At 39.0% G+C, this 21,843-nt stretch overlaps 1 protein-coding gene across 2 annotated transcripts in view; it reads left to right on the forward strand.

The window, feature by feature from the left end:
* Positions 1-21,843, forward strand: part of PRKCI (protein kinase C iota) — an 82,260-nt gene that overhangs the window by 38,342 nt on the left and 22,075 nt on the right. For both annotated transcript variants that reach the window (XM_003256442.4, XM_030822822.1), the window contains exons 4-11: positions 2,338-2,388; positions 6,865-6,950; positions 9,374-9,514; positions 12,564-12,618; positions 14,523-14,581; positions 19,193-19,369; positions 20,147-20,244; positions 20,859-20,945. In XM_003256442.4, the coding sequence (XP_003256490.1) occupies positions 2,338-2,388; positions 6,865-6,950; positions 9,374-9,514; positions 12,564-12,618; positions 14,523-14,581; positions 19,193-19,369; positions 20,147-20,244; positions 20,859-20,945 (754 nt within the window). The remainder of the gene's footprint in view (positions 1-2,337; positions 2,389-6,864; positions 6,951-9,373; positions 9,515-12,563; positions 12,619-14,522; positions 14,582-19,192; positions 19,370-20,146; positions 20,245-20,858; positions 20,946-21,843) is intronic.

The following is a 21,843-nucleotide window of genomic DNA, read 5'->3' on the forward strand; positions in this document are numbered from 1 at the left end:
TACGTGATGCTTTAGAGACATTAATATGTTTACACCTCAGCAACCTTGAGATGTAGGAAGTGGCATAGAAGAAATATCCTAAACTCAGTTATCATGTAACTGGCACATTGTAGACCTGGATTGTGAATCTAGGAATTCTGATTCCAAATTTGTGTTTATTTCATTCAACTATGCTAACCCTCAAAATTTTTTTGTCATGTAAAACTTTTTTTTTTTTTTGAGGCAGTTTCTCTCGCTCTGTTGCCCAGGCTGGAGTGCATTGGTGCAGTCATAGCTCACTGCAGCCTTGACTTCCCAGGTTCAAGCGATCCTCCCACCTCAGCCTCCTGAGTAACTGAGAGTATAGGCACTGCTGCACCACTATGACTGGCTAAGCTTTTTTTTTTTTTTTTAAAGATCGGATATCACTATGATGCCCAGGCTGGTCTCAAACTCCTGTGCTCAAGGAGTCCTACCACCTGGGCCTCCCAAAGTGCTGGGATTAGAGGTGTGAACCACCGTGCCCAGCCAAGAACCTCTTAATATACTGCATTTAATTGCAATATATTGGCAGTATTTCATTGAACATTTTTGAGAGCTATGAGACCAGACTTAGGAAACTTCTAAAAAAGTGAAACAAATGTAAATCTTTCCTTAAGTATAATGAATCATTTCAGTGCCTTATTATTATTTCTTTATATTTTCCTTTACAGCGTTTTTTTTTTTTAAACAATTATTTTATTTTATTTTATTTTTATTTATTTATTTTTTTTGAGACACAGTTTCACTCTGTTGCCCAGACTAGAGGGCAGTGGCACAATCTCAACTCACTGCAACCTTGGCCTCCTGTGTTCAAGTGATTCTCATGCCTCAGCCTCCAAAGTACCTGGGATTACAGGCGCCTACCACCATGCCCAGCTAATTTTTGTATTTTTAGTAGAGATGGGGTTTCACCATGTTTGCCAGGCTAGTCTCAAGCTCCTGACCTCAGGTGATCTGCCTGCCTTGGCCTCCCAAAGTTCTGGGATTACAGGCGTCAGCCACCACGCCTGGCCTGATTTTTTTCTACCTCCAGAATTTGACATAGTGACTCACAAGGGATCCATAATGTACTTTGTTGAGATTCTAAAAGAGCTTTAAGAGTCTGTTTTTTTGTCATCTCTTTCCAGAATAAAATTACAATAAATGCATAAATAAGTGATTGATGAATGGTATTAAACAGTCAGTTTTAAGTCTTATTGCCTTTTAATACTACATCACAGATGTTTTCAGAAGCTAGCTTATGTTTCAGCTTTTAAAAATATGCATTAGGAGCTGTGCTTTCTATAGTCTTCTATAGCTCTTTATTAAACTGTGTCCTTTAGTACATCACAGACTAGGAATAGCTGACTAGGTATTCGTAAATACATTGTTGCTTTATATTCTACCTTGTTATAAAAATGGTTTGAATTAGTATATACATTTAAAGTTTCTAATGTAAATTTACATTTTTGATTTTGGTACTGTTTCTGGTGCTAATTTATTCCTAAGTTTCATTTATTCCTAAGTATACATCTTTTAAAAACCAATATTTTATGTTCCATATTTGTATACATTTTTGTAATTTAATTTTCATCCTTCATTGTGACAAACTTGTCCCACTATACCAAAGATTTAAGGAGATACTAGTTAATGATTTCTTTAAGGATAAGAAAATAATTCATGATGTAACAGGGACTGGAATTAGTCATTTGAGCCTCTGATGCATTGGTTTTTTTGTTTTGTTTTGTTTTGTTTTTGTTTTTGTTTCTGAGATGGTGTCTCACTCTGTCGCCCAGGCTGGAGTGCAGTGGCATGATCTCAGCTCACTGCAACCTTCGCCTCCCAGGTTCAAGCGATTGCCGGGCCTCAGCCTCCTAAGGAGCTGGAATTATAGGCACGCCACCATGCCAGGCTAATTTTTTTTGTATTTTTTGGTAGAGACAGAGTTTTACCATGTTGGCTAGGCTGGCATCTCCTGACCTCAAGTGATCCACCCACCTTGGCCTCCCAGAGTGCTGGGATTAGAGGCATAAGCCACCCTGCCCAGCCTAATGCATTGTTTATAGACATGTTTGTTTTCATAAGACCTTTTTTTCTTTCTTTTTTTTTTTTTTTAACATCAACAAAACAAGGCAAATAAAACCTTCTTTTATATGGCCTTGGTAAAATGAATCCCTTTGGCAAATAATATTGACCACATGCTAAGTATCTTGTCTCAAATGAAGAGAGAGTCAGGTTGAAATCTGCGTGAGTTTCTTTTACATTTGAATTTTAAATTCTGTGTAATTTGTATGTTTTAAATATGCTGTTAACTCATGTTCGTTTATTTTCTTTCAGTGTTCCCTTGTGTACCGGAACGTCCTGGGATGCCCTGTCCAGGAGAAGATAGTGAGTGTTTATGTACTTCATACCTTTTACAAGAGTTACTATGCTATGGTACAAGTGAAAAAGAAATCAGAGATAGAATTTTTAGCTAGGTGCAGTGGACAGTGGCTAATGCGTGTAATCCCAGCACTGTGGGAGGCTGAGGTGGGAGGATCGCTTAAGCCCAGGAGTTCAAGACCAGCCTGGGCAACAAAGTGAGACCTCGTCTTTCCAAAAACACACAAAAAAATTAGCATGGTGTGTGCCTATAATCTCAGCTACTTGGGAGGTTGAGGTGGGAGGATCCCTTGAGCCCAGGAGTTTGAGGCTACAGCGAGCCAAGGTCGCACTACTGCACTCTAGTGTGGGCGACAGAGACAGGGCTTGTCTCAAGGAAAAACAAAAAAAGGAAATAGAAGTTCCAATTCATTTGATTTCTTTTCCATTTTTCAGTCAATTTAGAATATATTAGTCACTGCCCAAATGCTACTTCCACCAGATCAAATTCAGATAGTTCTTAGTTACAACTTACATGATTGTCTGTTGCACATATGAAAGGAAAATTAAGTTAAATTTAAGTTTTAAAATTTAATTTTGGAAATGTTCAAACCTATGCAGAAGTTGAAACAACATGGAAAACAAGGATACCTATATAACCTTTGCCCAGATTTACCAATTTTTAACATTTTCCCTGTTTGCTGTATCTCTGTATCTATGTCTCATATATGCTTGCACAGTTATACATAACAGACGCACTTGTTTTTTTTTTTTTTGGTTGTACCTCTTGAGACTGACATGACATTCAGCACAAGTCATTAGGAATTGGCTTTTTTTTTTCTGCAGTATTTTTTTCTTAAACAATTATTAAGTCACTTTTTTTGTTGTTTTTGTTTTTGAGACAGAATCTCACTCTCTCACCCTGGCTGGAGTGCAGTGATGCAATCTTGGCTCGTTGCAACCTCCACCTCTGGGGTTCAAGCAATTCTCCTGTCTCAGCCTCCTGAGTACCTGGGATTACAGGCGCCACCACCAAGCTCAGCTTATTTTTGTATTTTTAGTAGAGTTGAGGTTTCACCATGTTGGCCAGGCTGGTCTCAAACTACTGACCTCAGGTGACCCACCTGCCTCAGCCTCCCAAAGTGCTGTGATTACAGGCGTGAGCCACTGCACCTGGCCCCACGTCACTTATTAAATGTCTTTAAATATTGCAGACTTCCTACAATTGACCCAGAGAAATGTGTATATTTATTAGATCTCCAACTCCTAGTAACTTCAGGTAACCAACCAGAGTCCATTGTGGAACGGTGGTTCTTACCCTTGGACACATTAAAATTGTGGGATGGAGGGAATGATCAATGCCAGATTTCCATCCCCAAGCTTAATGATTAGTCTGGAGGTGAGATCCGGACATCCTTGTATTTTAAAACGGATTCTCAAAATGTAGCCATTGGGGCCCACAGCATCAGCTTCACCTGAGAACTGAATAGAAACTGCCCTCCAGGCTGGGTGCAGTGGCTCATGCCTGTAATCCTAGCACTTTGGGAGGTTGAGGCGGGCAGATCACCTGAGGTCAGGAGTTCAAGACCAGCCTGGCCAACATGATGAAAGCCCATCTCTACTAAAAATACAAAAAAAGTTAGCTGGGTGTGGTGGTGCATACCTGTAATCCCAGCTACCTGGGAGGCTGAGGCAGGAGAATTGCTTGAACCTGGGAGGCAGAGGTTGCAGTGAGCTGAGATCACGCCACTACACTCCAATCTGGGCGACAGAGTGAGACTCCATCTCAAAAAAAAAAAAAAAAAAAAAGAAAAGAACTGCACTCCAATCTGTGTGATTCATAAACTCTTGGACTAGTGCTGAGCTACCAGATTTAGCAAGCTCTTCAGGTGATTCTGATGCACACTAAAGTTTGAGAACCACCATTTAAAACCTTCCCCAGGTCAGGAATTGTTAACGGAATTTCTTTGGAATATCTAAGCCAATGGTTACCATTAATGAGATGAACTAAAAGAGTCCAACTACTCTTTGTTCTAATGTAATTTAAGTTTGCAAACTTATGTTTGATTGTAGGTTATTGCTTTTGGTATTTGGCATAATTTACTAATTGTGGATATTAGGCAACTCATTTTCATTTGTGGTTTCTGCAGATGCCCATGACTTTAGAAGGAATAGTGGTAAATGCTTTGCTTTGAATTAGTTGAAATAGCTCTAAACTTTCTTTTTTTTTTTTTTTTTTGAGATGGAGTCTTGCTCTGCTACCCAGGCTGGAATGAGTGCAGTGGTGAGAACTCGGCTCACTGCAAGCTCTGCCTCCTGGGTTCATGCCATTCTCCTGCCTCAGCCTCCTGAGTAGCTGGGATTTTAGGTGCCCACTACCACATCTGGCTAATTTTTTTTTTGTATTTTTAGTAGAGATGGGGTTTCGCCGTGCTAGCCAGGATGGTCTCGATCTCCTGACCTCGTGATCTGCCCGCCTCGGCCTCCCAAAGTGCTGGGATTACAGGCATGAGCCACCACACCCAGCCTAAACTTTCAATTCTGTATTAAGCTATCCTAAGATTTCTAATTGAGAGCATTGCAACTGGTCTTTAGTATCTTAATTTTAAATAATAAACCCATTGCTACATTTGCTTTAAAATATGACTTTGGGAACCTATTGTAATCTTTCTATGGTATTAACTATTACTATTATTCACTGTGGTATGTTATTATTAATGACTAATAGACAATATATATAATAATGATGGACTTAAAAGTATGAAGGTGGACTAGATTTGATCGTTTGGAACCTCTTTCTCTAACTATATTTAAGAAACAATATAAAGACCACTGGATGAAAAGTTGTTGGGGAAAAAGATATGCTTCTGGTACAAAATATCACTTTACAGATTAGTTACAAAGAGTGAAATGTACCTTTACAATGAAGAGATCTAACAGTCACTACCTTTAATGGTTATTGAACATCAGTAGTGGGAGTTGATAATCCGACATTTGTGTACCTTGTGAAAAGTAATGAGATAAGAAATACACAACACTATCTATGTGTTATTTTTGCCAAAGGTATTTAATACTGCCTCTCATCATAAGTAAACAGGCAAATCCAGAATGTGGGATATAATGTGAAACAAGTAACCAGACTCTTTAAAGAAAAAAAAAAAAAGTCAACATCATGAAAAAGAAGTAACAACAAATAAGGCAGAGTGAATGTTTTAAAATGTTAAGGAGACCAAAAAAGCATGATCAGATGCAATCCCTGAATCTTGTATTGCATCCTGGATAGAAAAAGTGAGCTTTGAAAGTCACTTTGGGGCCGGGCACAGTGGCCCACGCCTGTAATCCCAGCACTTTGGGAGGCTGAGTCAGGCAGATCACTTGAGGTCAGTAGTTTGAGACCAGCCTGGCCAACATGGCAAAACCGTGTCTTTACTAAAAATATGAAAATTAGCCAGGTGTGGTGGCGTGTACCTGCAATCCCAGCTACTCAGGTGGCTGAGGCAGGAGAATTGCTTAAACCCAGGAGGTGGAGGTTGCAGTGGGCTGAGGTTGCACCACTGGACTCCAGTCTGGGTGATGGAGTGAGACTGTGTCTCAAAAAAGAAAGTCACTTTGAGACCAGTTAGGGAAGTTTGTATATGAATTGTATATTGGTTGATATTGAATTAATATTGATTTTCTAAGACATGGTAATGGTATTGTGGTTAGGTAGAATTGGGTGGGGGTGGGGGTGCGGAATATCCTTAATCTCAGACAATGGGTACTTGGGTATTTAAGGGTATTTAAGTGCCATGATGTCTGCATTTTACTTCCAAGTAATTCAGAAAAAAAAAAAAAAGTATTTTTTTTGTAGTGAAGAAAGTAAATATGGCAAAACATGAATAATTGGTAAATCTCGGTGAAAGTTGCAGGTGTCTATTCTTTACCTTTTCTGTGGGATTAAAAGATGTTCAAAATATAAAGTTGGAGGAAAATTTTTAAAAAGAAAAGCAGTAGTAGGCCGGGCATGTTGGCTCACACCTGTAATCCCAGCACTTTGGGAGGCTGAGGCGGGCGGATCATCTGAGGTTGGGAGTTCAAGGCTAGCCTGACCAACATGGAGAAACCCCATCTCCATTAAAAATACAAAATTAGCTGGGCATGGTAGCGCATCCCTGTAATCCCAGCTACTCGGGAAGCTGAGGCAGGAGAAGCGCTTGAACCCGGGAGGTGGAGGTTGCAGTGAGCTGAGACTGTGCTACTGTACTCCAGCCTGGGTGACAGAGCAAGACTACGTCTCACCAAAAAAAAAAAGGGGGCAAGCAGTAGTAGTCAAATATTTATACTCTGTGGTCTTTATTTTTATCTGGTCCCTCGATGAATCTATTTTACTTTTTGACGTTCAGGTTTTTATCAGTATTTTTTTCTTGCAATGAGTATCATGAAAAAAATTACAGACTTAATTATAAAATGACTTTTACTCACACTTGCTCTTTTTTCTTTTTTTAACTATTACTCTCTCTTCAGAATCCATCTACCGTAGAGGTGCGCGCCGCTGGAGAAAGCTTTATTGTGCCAATGGCCACACTTTCCAAGCCAAGCGCTTCAACAGGGTAAACATAGTTTGTTGAATGCTGATAATGTGAAACAGCTATTTTTTCCCTTTCTACGGTGAAAGAAAGGTAGTTTGTTATTAAGTCTTATTATACACTTTTAAATACATAAGTAGCATGACCTTACATTTCCAGTTTGCCTGAGGCAGTATGCCTATAATTTTTAATAGCATCTCTTTTCACTCTTAAAAATGCTCCAGGCCAAGTGTGGTGGCTCAGGCCTATAATCCCAGCACTTTGGGAGGCCAAGGCTGCCAGATCATTTGAGGCCAGGAGTTCAAGACCAGCCTGGCCAACATGGCAAAACCTTATCTCTATTAAAAATACAAAAATTAGCTGGGTGCAGTCGCATGCACCTGTAGTCCCAGCTACTCGGGAGGCTGAGGCAGGAGAATCACTTGAGTCTGGGAGGCAGAGGTTGCAGTGAGCCGAGATTGTGCCACTGCACTCCAGCCCGGGCAATGGAGCAAGACCCAGTTTCAAAAAAAAAAAAAAAGCTCCAGATTGGGTGATTAATTATTCCACATAATATACCCTAGCTGTAAGAAAATTGGATTTTAAAATATAATTTAAGGCAGCCAGAAAACAAGCAAGGTTTATTTATTTAATCTTTATTTTTCCAGTTAGTGTTGTAATTTGATTTTCACTGTTTAGAAAATAATAATAGCAAACACTTATCTGGGTTGTACTATATACCAGGCACTTTTCCAAATGCCTTGTATACATTGATTCATTTAATCCTTACAACAACCCTGTAAGATAGGTACTATATATTTCCACTTTATAGATGGCAAAACTCAAGTGCAGGGCAGTTAAGTAACTTGCCCAAGATAATACAGCTAGTAAGTGATAGAACCAAAGTTTGAAAGCAGCAGTCTGTCTTCAGAAGTCAGTTATTAATTTATTATTTATTTATTTATTTTTTATTTTAAAGATGGAGTCCCACTCTATTGCCCAGGCTGGAGTGTAATGGCACAATCTCAGCTCACTGCAACCTGCATCTCCTGGGTTCAGGCGATTCTTGTGCCTCAGCCTCCTGAGTACCTGGGACTACACGCATCAGCCAACAGGCCTGGCTATTTTTTGTATTTTTAGTAGAGACAGAGTTTTACTTTGTTGGCCAAGCTGGTCTCAAACTCTTGACCTCACGTGATCCATCCGCCTCGGCCTCCCGAAGTGCTGGGATTAAAGGCTTGAGCCACCATGCCTGGCCAGAAATGAATTTTTTAAATACTCTTGATAACTGCAAATTTTTGGATGCCATTTCCATTCTAAAACTAATGCCATGTAATTAATTAATGTAAATTAATTAATGTAAATAGAAACCACCACCCGAAATCCCTCTCCAAACTCCTTTACTTCCAGTAGCACTGACATTTAAGAAGGCTTTGAGGCTGGGTGCAATGGCACATACCTGTAATCCCAGCAGTTTGGGAGGCTGAGAAGGGGGAACACTGAAGCCCAGGAGTTCGAGACCAGCCAGGGTAACGTAGTGTGAGATCCCATCTCTACAAAAAAATACAATCATTAGCGGGGCATGGTGGCACACACCTGTAGTTCTAGCTACTCAGGAAGCTTGAGTCCAGGAGGTTGAGGCTGCAGTGAATCAAAGTGACTCTACTGCACTCCAGCCTGGCTGACAGAGCAAGACCCTGTCTCTTAAAAATAAATAAATAAAAAGAGAGACTGAGCGCGGTGGCTCACACATGTAATCCCAGCACTTTGGGAGGCTGAGGTGGGCAGATCACCTGAGGTCCAGGAGTTTGAGACCAGCCCGACCAACATGGTGAAACCCTGTCTCTACTAAAAATACAAAACTTAGCCAGGTATGGTGGTGCATGCCTATAATCCCAGCTACACTGGAGGCTGAGGCAGGAGAATCACTTGAACCTGGGAGGTGGAGGTTGTGGTAAGCCGAGATTGTGTCATTGCATTCCAGCCTGGGCAACAAGAGCTAAACTCTGTCTCAAAAAAAAAAGAAAGAAGGCGGCTTTGAAATGAAAAGTCACTTTAGGTTATTGCTCTTTAAGAAAACAGAGCTTTGGTTTGACCTCTGAACAGCCTGCAAGGTTTATGTTTGCTTAGGAGTCCTTCAGTGGCTTTTTCTGCCATATATATTTCAGTTTAATTCTGTTTTCATTATTTTGAACTTAATTATGTAAAGACTGAAAATTCTTAGACTATAACAGAAAGAAATGTGGTTGCAGATTTCACTGTCTCTTTAAAATAAGCTCTGTTTTTCGCTGACCTTCATAGCTTTTAAAAAATTATGTATGAGGAAGCTTTGTTTTGCTTTTGTTTTTGTTTTTGTTGTGGGCTGACAGTTGACACCATGACAAAGGGAATTGAGTCAGCAAACTGTTTGGGAAATGATTATGACCTTCTTTTTGGTTAATAAAATACTGTTGAATTACTCTTTTCAGCGTGCTCACTGTGCCATCTGCACAGACCGAATATGGGGACTTGGACGCCAAGGATATAAGTGCATCAACTGCAAACTCTTGGTTCATAAGAAATGCCATAAACTCGTCACAATTGAATGTGGGCGGCATTCTTTGCCAACGGTAAGATACAGTTGTCTGTCCTTTTTTTTTTTTTTTTTAAGAGCATGCTTGATAACACTACTAGAACAGAGTGCTAAAATAGGGAGATGTTCAGGAATTACAGCACAACAAAGTAGCTACAGAGTGTGGGTAGGAATACCTTACGTTCGTGTTAACATACTGTAAACTTTGGAACTTCGAAATATCTATGGTAATATTTGTTTGTGGGATACAGTTAACTTCTTTGACCTGCTATAAAATCCTCTGGTCTAAATTAGGAAGATATAGAGAGAACCATTTAAGAGTATTTTTCCCCTCTCCTTTAATCTGAGCATATTAGTTTATAGCTCACATTATTCTAGCTTTTATCCTAAGCAGATATCAGGTAACAAGAGTCAAAGGTATCATGTTTGCTATTTAAAGTGTGAGATTACTGGGGAGGAAAGCATTTAAAATTTTTATTTATCAATTTCTATTTTAAGTATATACAACATGTTTGTTATAGAAAAAAATACAGAATACAGATGAATAAAAAAAATTAAGTAAAAGTTCACATATATTCCACCATCTAAAGGTAATTGTCATTTGGTGGATATCCTTCCTGAACTTTTCCTGTGCAAATTTATATACATAAACATTTTTAATTTTCCATATGGAAAAAATGTAAACATGTATAAGAGTAGGTGGAACACTATAATGAACTCCCACTTACTAGACATCCAGCTCCAACAGTTATCAACTCATGACTAATCTTGGTTTCATCTGTACCCCCATTCACTTAACTTCCCCTTGCCCTGTATTATTTTCAAACAAATCTCAGACATATTTCAGTATGTACCTCTAAAAGAGAAGGGCTTTTTTAGAAACCTAATTAAAAAACAAATTCCTTAGGTCAAATATCCAGTAAGTGTTCTCATAAATTTTTTTTTTTTTTTTTGAGATGGAGTCTTGCTCTGTTGCCCAGGCTGGAGTGCAGTGGCTCGATCTCGGCTTACTGCAACCTCCACCTCCCGGGTTCACACCATTCTCCTGCCTCAGCCTCCCGAGTAGCTGGGACTACAGGCGCCCGCCACCACACCCAGCTAATTTTTTGTACTTTTAGTAGAGACGGGGTTTCATCGTGTTAGCCAGGATGGTCTCTGTCTCCTGACCTCATGATCCACTCGCCTCAGCCTCCCAAAGTACTGGGATTACAGGCGTGAGTCACCATGCCCGGCCTCTCATAAATGTTATAATTTTGTTTTTATAGTTTTCATTATGAATCAGGATCCAAATGAAGTCCACCTGTACAATTGATTGATCTCTTAGATATTTTTTAATTCACTGGTTCTTTCTTCATTTCTCTCTCTCTCTTCTTTTTTTCCTTACAATTTAATTGTAAAAGAAACAGTTATTTGTCATTTACACTGTTGGAAAATTTTGCTCATTACTTCTCCATGGTTATGTTCAGTATGTTATTGTCTTCTTTATTCTTTTATCTTGTACAGTAGTTGGATGTCGAGGTTTGATTAGATTCTGGGGTTGGTTTGTTTGTTTTGGTGGATTGTTTTTGAGTCGACTTTACAGAGGGTTGTTTATCCACCAGAAGGCACATGTGCTTGCGTGTGTCTTTTTTGTTGCTGTTTTGAGACAGAGCCTCGCTCTGTCTCCCAGACTGGAATGTAATGGCACAATCTTGGCTCACTGCAACCTCCGCCTCCCGGGTTCAAGCGATTCTCCGGCCTCACCCTCCCAAGTAGCTGGGATTACAGGTGTGTGCCACCACACCCAGCTAATTTTTGTATTTTCAGTAGAGACGGGGTTTTGCCATGTTGGCCAGGCTGGTCTTGAATTCCTGACCTCAGGTGATCCACCTGCCTCGGTCTCCCAAAGTGCTGGAATTACAGGCGTGAGCCACTGCACCTGGCCAATCTTAGTGAACTTTCTGGCAAATCTTACTTCCTTAAGGATCCAGAATTAGAATTACTGGGTTAAAAGATATGCATTTAAAAAAATACCTGGATGCAGCTGTCTAAGCATACTGCCTATTGATTAGCCCTGCTCCACAAGGAACAGTCAAAAAAAGAAAGAAAGAAAAATACCTGGATGCATCTTTCTAAATTGTCCTTTAGAATTGTTATTCCATGTTTTTTCATGGGACTTGCTTTGGACATTGCGAAAGCGGGTTATTACTGGTAGCTCTTTGGTATTAGAATCTTTAATTAGTTCATATAAGCTTAGGAATGGGTTTGTAGTAAAGGGGAAAATCCAATCTTATGGAAAAACAGAAGGCTGAATATTTCCAACATAATTTATATAGGTTACTGTTAATATTTTTGAGTATTCTTTGGTGACATATGGAAGGAAAGGGGGCAGGGTTAGTGATTATATTGGAATTTTAAAAATCCTTAAGCTTACTTATGAGCCTGTCTTTAAGGCAGCCTTGAAATGCTAACTGTATCATTAATGTTCTTTCTCAAGTTTACTTTTTCCTGCTGGTATTCATTAAATGTGAGTCTAAGAATAAATCAGTAATAACTTGGGTTTGAATTTATCTTTTTCCTGAGATTATTCACCGTTATTTGGGTAAGTTAGATTCTAGAAAGTATTTCTTTTCTCTTTTTGGGGGCCACTGACACCCTTGAGAATCTTCAGGAAAATGGGAAACCCACAAAATTTTACATGTAATTTTAAGAGGTTATAGATATCCTGAAGTCTACCCTGGACCCCAGCTAAATAATGCATATTCCAGAGACTTATTTTTGCCAAAGATCTGAAGTGGAGCTTGAAGGAAGAATAGGTAGTGTTGAAGAGAAGCAAAGCAGAATATATGGCAGTTTAATTTGATTTCTAATTGGTGGTCTGAAATTAGTTTTGTATTTTCTTTTCTGTAAAATGTGACTAACATTACCTCATTCACAGCAGTATTGTATGGTTTCATAAAACAAAATTAAAAGTAAGTATAATTCTCACTTAAGTTATATTCTTTCAAAATTAAATTTTAATATGCTGTGTGTTGTTGAAATAGTGTTATTTCTGGGTGTAATAGAGGTACTCCACTGAGTTACTTTGTCTTTGGAAATGTTTGTAGGAACCAATGATGCCCATGGATCAGTCATCCATGCATTCTGACCATGCACAGACAGGTAAGAGTGGTGCTGGCACAACCCATTGTTCATTCACAGAGTAGCATGTAAAGACTTACTTAGGTGACTCTCTTACCCAAGTTTAAAAACATCTATTTCTTCCCAATTAAAAGTAAATACATATATTTTGTAGTAGTGGTAAAATCTGTCACACTATTTAACATACACATGTGGCATTTTTAAAAGACAACTATGCTATGGGCTGGGTGCGGTGGCTCACGCCTGTAATCCCAGCACTTTGGGAGGCTGAGGCAGATGGATCACCTGAGGTCAGGAGTTCGAGACCAGCCTGGCCAACGTGGTAAAACCCCATCTCTACTAAAAATACAAAAATTAGCAGGGTGTGGTGGCGCACTCCTGTAGTCCCAGCTACTAAGGAGGCTGAGGCGGGAGAATCACTTGAACCCAGGAGTCGGAGGTTGCAGTGAGCCAAGATCACGCCACTGCTGTCTAGCCTGGGCGACAGAACAAGACTCTGTCTCAAAAAAGAGAGAGAGAGAAAAAAAAAAAAAGACAACTGTGGGCCAGGTGTGGTGGCTCACGTCTGTAATCCCAGCACTTTGGGAGGTTGAGGCAGGAGGATCCCTTGAGCCCAGGAGTTCAAGACCAGCCTGGCCAACATAGGGAGACTCTGTCTCTATTTAAAAAAAAAAAAAAAAAAAAAGTATGTAAACTACAACAAATGACCATTTTTTCTAGTTCACATAAATTTCTTTTGAGACTCCTTTAAATTCAGCAAACTCAGTTTTTTTCCATAGTGAAAAACATGAAGCTGATTTTGTGGCCCATGTTGACTATGTTCAGGTGACTCGTTTTTTTCTTTTTCTTTCAAAACAGTCTTGCTCTGTTGCCCAAGCTGGAGTGCAGTGGCACAGTCTTGGCTCACTGCGTCCTCCACCTCCCAGGTTCAAGCGATTCTCCTGCCTCAGCCTCCTGATTATCTGGGATTACAGGTTCATGCCACCATGCCCAGCCAATTTTTTTGTATTTTTAGTAGAGACGAGGTTTCGCCATGTTGGCCAGGCTGGTCTCGAATTCCTGACCTCAGGTAATCCACCCACCTTGGCCTCCCAAAGTGCTGGGATTACAGGCATGAGCCACCGCGCCCAGCGGAAGTTACTTGTTTTTATTAAAAGCTTTATTATCAGAAGTAGAAATTATGTGAAACATAGAGAGATGCAATATAGAAAATTCCAGGAAGATGGTGTAAGTGAAAATGTTAGATAGATACAAAACCTTAAACACATATCTGGGAAATTTGGAGAGCAGTAAAAGGAGGTAGAACAGCATGATCTTCTCTGGGCTAAATCAAGAAAGGGAAAACAAGGGAGTTTTTCTGGAAAGACAAAATGCAATCTCGTAGTCATAGAATGATCAGCTCTATGAAATGTAGGCTGTTTTTTTTTTTGCCCCAAGTAGCTTTAAGAAGTAGAAGTTCCATCCCTGTCTGTTCTTTATTTGACCATTGTGGTAATCAGGAAAATTTTGAGTACAATGGAGTGAGAAGTGAAAACCAGAGGTCCTGTATCTCTATGTCTTAGTCATACTAAAAAATTTAAACATATCTTTTAGAGTCATTCATTTAGAAGGAAGTGTTTGATTAATTTGTAAAGAAAAGAAATGTTTTAAAAATAACAAAAGTACTTGTTAAAAGCAGTACTTGACTACCAGGTTGTGATGCTTGCTCTCTTTACCCTCACTGAAGATTAGGATTTACCTATTGTATTTACATACAATTTCTTATTAGTAGGACAGGTATTCAGTTTTAAATAATGAAAATTTATTCAGAAGTAAAAACTAAAATAAAAATCAGGAGACAATTTTTATTTCAAACTCATTAATGGTTGCTGTTTTTTTCTCCCTGCACCTTTTTTTTTTTTAAATGTTTGGTATTGGGTTTTTAGTAATTCCATATAATCCTTCAAGTCATGAGAGTTTGGATCAAGTTGGTGAAGAAAAAGAGGTAAGATAATTTGTCTTATTGTACATTATGTCATTAGCTTTTTAATAAGGCTCAGGAGTTTAAAAGTATGACATATTGACCTGCCTAGACTTTAGATCATAATGGTGAAATGCAAAAATGATTTGTAATGATTCCAGAGTTTTATTCTGATTTAATTTAATAATTAATTTACTAATTTAAACTAGGAAATAATTTAGTGAGATAACTTATTTTCATTTTAAAATAGCTTAATCTAAAAATTACAATGTGTTTAAGGATATTGTTTAAAATGCTTGGTAGTACTGTTTAAAATATATAGTAGACCCTTCCATTTTGTGCCTGTTTAGCTTATTTAGACAATAAATGCTTAAACATATTAACTGTCGTTATTTTTTTGACTATTAAGTATTTTATCAGTTTTTAAAACAAAACAAATTCTTAATTAAAATTATTTGATTAAAATAATAATCAGTTTTTTGAAAAAAGCTTATAGTAAAAAAGATGATCATGTCTCATACCTTCCACTCCCAGTTTGGCTTCTTGGCAACCTTTTAAACCATTTCTAGTTACGTCCATAATATTTATATTTCTGTTTTTCAATTTTTCATTTTTGTGTATTTCTGGACATGAAAGATTTAGTTCACACTGCCTCCTCTCTTTCCCATATCTTTCTTTTTTTTTTTGAGTTGGGGTCTTGCTGTGTTGCCCAGGCTGGAGTGCAGTGGTGTGATCATGGCTCACTGCAACCTTAAACTCCTGGGCTCAAGTTATCTTCCCACCTTAGCCTCCCAAGTAGCTAGGACTATAGGCATGCACCACCACACCCAGCTAATTTTTTCATTTTCTGTTTTGTAGAGACAGAGTCTCACTATGTTGTGCAAGCTAGTCCCGAACTCCTGGCCTCAAGCAGTTCTCCCAAATCAACCTCTCAAAGTGTTAGGATTACAGGTGTGAGCCACCATGCCCAGCCAAAACTTTGAAACATAAATAAAAGTAAACAGAATAATATAACAAAGCCCTTGTATCTGTTGTTAGTTAAAACAGCTATCAATTCATGTCCAGCCTTATTTTGTCTACGCACTTCCTCACTCCTGTATTATTTTGAAGAAACCTGTTAGTCACCTATTTGATGTTATGTTTTAGTTTCTTGTTCTGTTTGTCTGAAAAAGTCTTTTTTTCTTTTTAACTTTTTCTTTTTTATTTTTTTTGTGAGACAGGATTATTGCACAGGCACCCGTGCAGTGGTGCAATGATGGCTCACTACAGCCTCAACTTCTTGAGTTCAAGCCACCTCAGCCTCTCAGGTAGCTGTGACTACAGGCATGTGTCACCACTGGACCCTTATCATCATATACAAAAATTTACTCAAGATGGAATAAAGATTTAAATGTAATACCTTGAACTATAAAAATTCTAGAAGAAAACCTAGGAAATACCCTCTCGACATTGGCCTTGGCAAAGAATTTTTGGCTGAGTCCCCAAAAGCAATTGCAGCAAAGCCAAAAATTGACAAGTGGGACCTAATTAAACTACAGAGCTTCCGCACAGCAAAAGAATCTACCAGTAAACAGACAACCTACAGAATGGGAGAAAATAGTCACAAACTATACATCCAACAAAGATCTCATATCCAGAATCTATAAGGAACTTAACAGCAAAAAACAACCCCATTAAAAAATGAGCAAAGGGCCAGGCATGGTGGCTTACACCAGTAATCCCAGCACTTTGGGAGGCAGAGGCAGGCAGAGCACTTGAGGCCAGGAGTTTGAGACCAGCCTGGCCAACATAGTGAAACCCCATGTCTACTAAAAATATGAAAAAAAAAAAAAAAAAAAAAATTAGGGCGTGGTGGCACACACCTATAATCCCAGCTATTTAGGAGGCTGAGGCACAAGAATCATTGGAACTGGGGAGGCAGAGGTTGCAGTGAGCCAAGATCATGCCACTGCACTCCAGTCTGGGTGACAGAGCAAGACTCTGTTTAAAAAAAGAAAAAAAAAAGGGCAAAGGACATGAACAGACATATCTCAAAATAAAACCTATAAGCAGCCAACAAACATGAAAAACCACTCATCATCACTAATTATCAGAGAAATAGAAATCAAAACCACAGTGAGATACCATCTCACACCAGTCAGAATAGCCGTTACTAAAAAGTCAACCTGTGCGTGATGGCTCACACCTGTAATCCCAGCACTTTGAGAAGCTAAGGCAGAAGGATTGTTTCAGCCCAGGAGTTCAAGAGCAGACTAGGCAACATAGTCTCTACCAAAAAAATGAAGGATTAGACAGGTCCAGTTCTGCACCCCTGTAGTACCAGCTCTTCAGGAGATTGAGGTGGGAGGATTGCTTGAACCCCAAAGGTTGAGGCTGCAGTGAGCCGTGATTGTGCCACTACAGCCTAGGTGACAGAGTGAGACACTGTCTCAACAACAACAACAAAAAAGTCAAAAAACAACAGATTCTGGTGAGGCTGCAGAGAAAAGGGAATGCTTATACACTGTTGGCGAAAATGTAAATTAGCTCAGCCACCGTGGAAAGCAATTTGGAGATTTCTTAAAGAACTTTAAACAGAGTTACCATTTGACCCAGCAATCTCTCATTACTGGCTATGTACCCAAAGGAAAATAGATCATTCTGTCAAAAAGACATATGCATTCCTATGTTCATCACTGCACTGTTCACAATAGCAGAGACATGGAATCAACCTAGGTGTCCATCAATAGTGGATTGGGCAAAGAAAACATGAAACCATGTGTTTTGTAGCAATCTAGATAGAACTGGAAGTCATAATCCTAAACGAATTAATGCAGGAACGGAAAACTAAATACTACATGTTCTCACTTACAAGTAGGAGCTAAGCATTGAGTGCACATAAACATAATCAGAACTGCAGACACTGTAGACTGCTTGCCAGTAGTCCCAGCTACTCGGGAGACTGAGGCAGGAGGATCACTTGAGCCCAGGAGTTCATGGCTGCAGTGAGCTATGTTCATGCTACTACACTGCAGCCTGGGTGACAGAGCAAGACCTTTTCTTAAATAAATAAATGGATGAAGGAATAAAGGAATGCCTGAGGATGGATAATTTATACAAGATTTATTTGGTGCACGGTTCTGCAGGCGGAACAATAAGTATTGCACTAGCATCTGCTTCTGGTGGGGGCCTCAGGAAGCTTTCAGTCTTGGCAGAAGGCAAAGGGGAAGGAGGTGTACCACATGGCAAGAGAGGGAGCAAGAGAGTCAGGGGAGGTGCCACACTCTGAACTCACTCATTAACCACAGGAACACACCAAGCCATTCATGAGGAATCTGTCTCTGTGACCCAAACACCTCCCACTAGGGATCACATTTCAGCATGAGATTTGAGATTTGGAGGGGTCAAATATACAAACTGTATCACCTTATTACCAAATTATTATTATTATTATTATTATTATTATTATTATTATTATTGACAGGGTCTCACTGTGTCACGCAGGCTGGAGCTCACTGGCACAATCACAGCTCACTGCAACCTCGACCTGCCCGGCTCAGGTGATCCTCCCACCTCAGCCTCCCAGGTAGCTGGGACTACAGTGCACACCACCAACACTCAGCTAATTTTTGTATTTTTTGGTAGAGATGAGGTTTCTCGCCACATTGCCCAGGCTGGTCTTGAACTCCTGGGCTCTATCAGTCCACCTGCTTCAGCCTCCCTAAGTGCTGGAAATACAGACATGAGCCACTGTGTGCAGCCCAAATTATTATTTCTAAGTTTTTAAGTTGTCATTCTCACTCAGTTTTTCTAATACCTTTCTTTCAGTTTTGTGCTTGCGGGTTTATCTTTCTCAGAATTTACTATTTGCTTTTTTTGGTATTCTTCGCTTCAGAGATTTCATACTTTATTCTCATGGGTCCATTGTGTGTTGATGATTTTGCAGGCATCTAATGAAAGACTGTCTTCAGGCTCCTCTGTAAATTGCCAGAAGCTTACATTTGTAGTTGTGAATGAATTTTAAGGCTTACTTTGTCGTCCCAAAGGGGTCTTGGTATTCTGTGGAAAAGAATGTCTTCCATTCGCTGAACTACTTCATGCTTGTTTTCTGTCTATAGCATCCAAAAAAGCTTCTGAATGTGTCCTCTCACTAGCTTACGTTTTAAATGTATCAAGCTTCCAGCAGACTCTTTCATCTTGATGTCTCGTTATAACTTCTGAATTCATTATGAAAAACCCAGTTGTTCTCTTAAGTAACTTTGTCAATCTTATCCTAGCCACATACTTGACGTTCCCTGTCAGTGGTACCCCCAATCTCTTGGTCACCAAGGTTAATGTGTTTTTTTAATTCCTGCATCTGTATTGCCTCTATACCCAAAAGTTATCATATCCTTTTTAAGACATCCTTCGATGTTTTTGTGATTTCAACTCCCTACCCATTCTTACTACCATCCCTCTTATCTCAAAATTCATCCATATAAGCTGAGTAGTTAGATTATATGGTTTGGAATGACATTTGAAAAATATTGAGAACTTAAAATATTTTTATGTTAGGAAAATATCTTTAAATCGTTATAGGTACAACTGGGTGTTAGAAATACAATGTACTATGCAAAGCATTTCCCATTATAACTCTGATACAAATGTTCTCAACAGGCAATGAACACCAGGGAAAGTGGCAAAGCTTCATCCAGTCTAGGTCTTCAGGATTTTGATTTGCTCCGGGTAATAGGAAGAGGAAGTTATGCCAAAGTACTGTTGGTTCGATTAAAAAAAACAGATCGTATTTATGCAATGAAAGTTGTGAAAAAAGAGCTTGTTAATGATGATGAGGTAAGCACTGCATATTTTGTTGCTTCTAAACTGCTTAAGAATACTATTCTTTTTTTTTTTTTTTTTTTTTTTTTTGAGACGGAGTTTCACTCTTGTCACCCAGGCTGGAGTGCTAGTGGTGCAATCTTGGCTCACGGCAACCTCTGCCTCCCAGGTTCAAGTGATTCTCCTGCCTCAGCCTCCCAAGTAGCTGGGATTTACAGGCATGCACCACCATGCCCAGCTAATTTTTGTTTTTTTAGTAGAGATGGGGTTTCACCATGTTGGCCAGGCTGGTCTCGAACTCCTGACCTCAAGTGATCCACCTGTCTCAGCCTCCCAGAGTTGCTGGGAATATAGGTGTGAGCCACTGCACCCGGCCAAGAGTATTATTTTAAAGAAAACCTCTATGTTTGTGCTTTATTATCTCATTCTGCTTTTCTAAATATGTGCTAAGTAAATGAAATATATTATTTTGGTGTACTTTTCTTACAGATTGTATAAGAGATTTAAAGTAATTTGATTATTATTAGATTTTTTAAAAAAAAACAAAAATCAAACCACGTTATTATCAGGGGAAATACTTGAGCTTTGTAAAAGTTTTCTAGACAGTTTTATAATACTGAAAGATTTACTAGTGTTATTTTTCTCTTTGTATGTAAATTTTCGTTTCATGATTATCAATGGTTTTGATATTTAGCCTAACCATTGCGCTTGTGACCACTGAATTGCTCAGAGCAAATTTATCATTAATTGTGATATCAGTTTGACATAGATTTCTTACATGTTTCACAATAGGATATTGATTGGGTGCAGACAGAGAAGCATGTGTTTGAGCAGGCATCCAATCATCCTTTCCTTGTTGGGCTGCATTCTTGCTTTCAGACAGAAAGCAGGTAAGATTGAAAGATAATAGAATGATTACTGGGCTTCATATTTTTGGTCATATTACACAGTTAGAACCTTTCTGCTCTAATTCATGAAGTAGATATCATGGAGGACACAACAGTGTTAGGCTTATAACTTCCTGCTAATACTCCCATCAGTGATATCAGTTTGATATTAGATCAGCATTAGGAAATGACCTACTTTAGGCAGAACAAGAAACAGCCATGTCATAATTATGGCAGTGGAAATCCAACCTTTTAAATATCCCCAGTATTCTAGTTTTATGCCTTAACATTTTCTAGAGTTTAACAAGGAGGAAAAATACCTTGACAGTCGAAAATGACTTATTTAGCAGATGCTAAAATTAGGATGGTAATGAGTGGCTCTGGATTGCAAGTGGTACTACTTCAGAACAGAAGTAATAGGTTACAAAATTATTATCATGCTAGTTTACTTTCCGTATCTTCCGTACCCTAGATACCCTTTGTTTCCACCAAAATTTTGGCATCTTTTTAAAGGCTAAATAGTAGAGAATGCTCTCTGTTGTGATGGTTTCTGAAAATGCAAAGTTACACTACCTTATTTGGGATCTTGATTTCATGGGTTCTCTCCTGTGTTTTAGATTGTTCTTTGTTATAGAGTATGTAAATGGAGGAGACCTAATGTTTCATATGCAGCGACAAAGAAAACTTCCTGAAGAACATGCCAGGTGAGTTTTTGTTTACTGTTTGTGTTGTTTTCTTTTCGGGGCTGTGTGGCTTTTTATGTGCAGTGGTTGGAAACAGTAGATAAATAATTTATTTGGATACTAGTTAATTCTTTGTAAGTCATGCAGAGGCTGAGCTAAAAGTTAATTTGCGTTATATATGTGTAAAACAATTATACTTTTACATTTATACACATACATGTACATACAGATGCACACAGTGCTTCCTAAGCAATTGAAAAGTGTAAACAGTATTAAAAGGGAAACCTTTAGTCTACTAAAACCAATCCTTTTCAAATATTTTGTCTATTTAGCATCAGCCATTTAAATAATTGAGACTAATAAACACTTATTAGTCTTCAGGTTTGTAGTGGTCTCTCAGAGAGTTTTTCACAATAAGAATGCTATTCATACATACTTGAGAGTGATTAAACAATCCCTCTGGCTGGGCACAGTGGCTCACACCTCTAATCCCAGCACTTTGGGAGGCTGAGGCGGGTGGATCACCTGAGGTCAGGAGTTTTGAGACCAGCCTGGCCAACATGGTGAAACCCTGTCTCTACTAAAAATACAAAAATTAGCTGGTCGTGGTGGCGGGTGCCTGTAATCCCAGCTACTCAGGATGCGAGGCAGGAGAATTGTCTGAACCCGCAAGGCAGAGGTTGCAGTGAGCCAAGATCGCACCACTGCACTCCAGCCTGGCCAACAGAGCAAGACTCTGGAAAAAAAAAAAAGATCCCTCTTAAACTAGTATATACTTCTGACTGTTCTTCCTGTAATTTATTGTTCTTTGGCTTTTTTCCCTCTAATCCCATAATTATTGATGGATAAAAGAATATTGAATAGGCTGGGCGCAATGGCTCATGCCTGTAATCCCAGCACTTTGGGAGGCTGAGGCGGG

Source organism: Nomascus leucogenys, chromosome 11, assembly GCF_006542625.1.
Source record: "Nomascus leucogenys isolate Asia chromosome 11, Asia_NLE_v1, whole genome shotgun sequence".
Classification (NCBI taxonomy): domain Eukaryota; kingdom Metazoa; phylum Chordata; class Mammalia; order Primates; family Hylobatidae; genus Nomascus; species Nomascus leucogenys.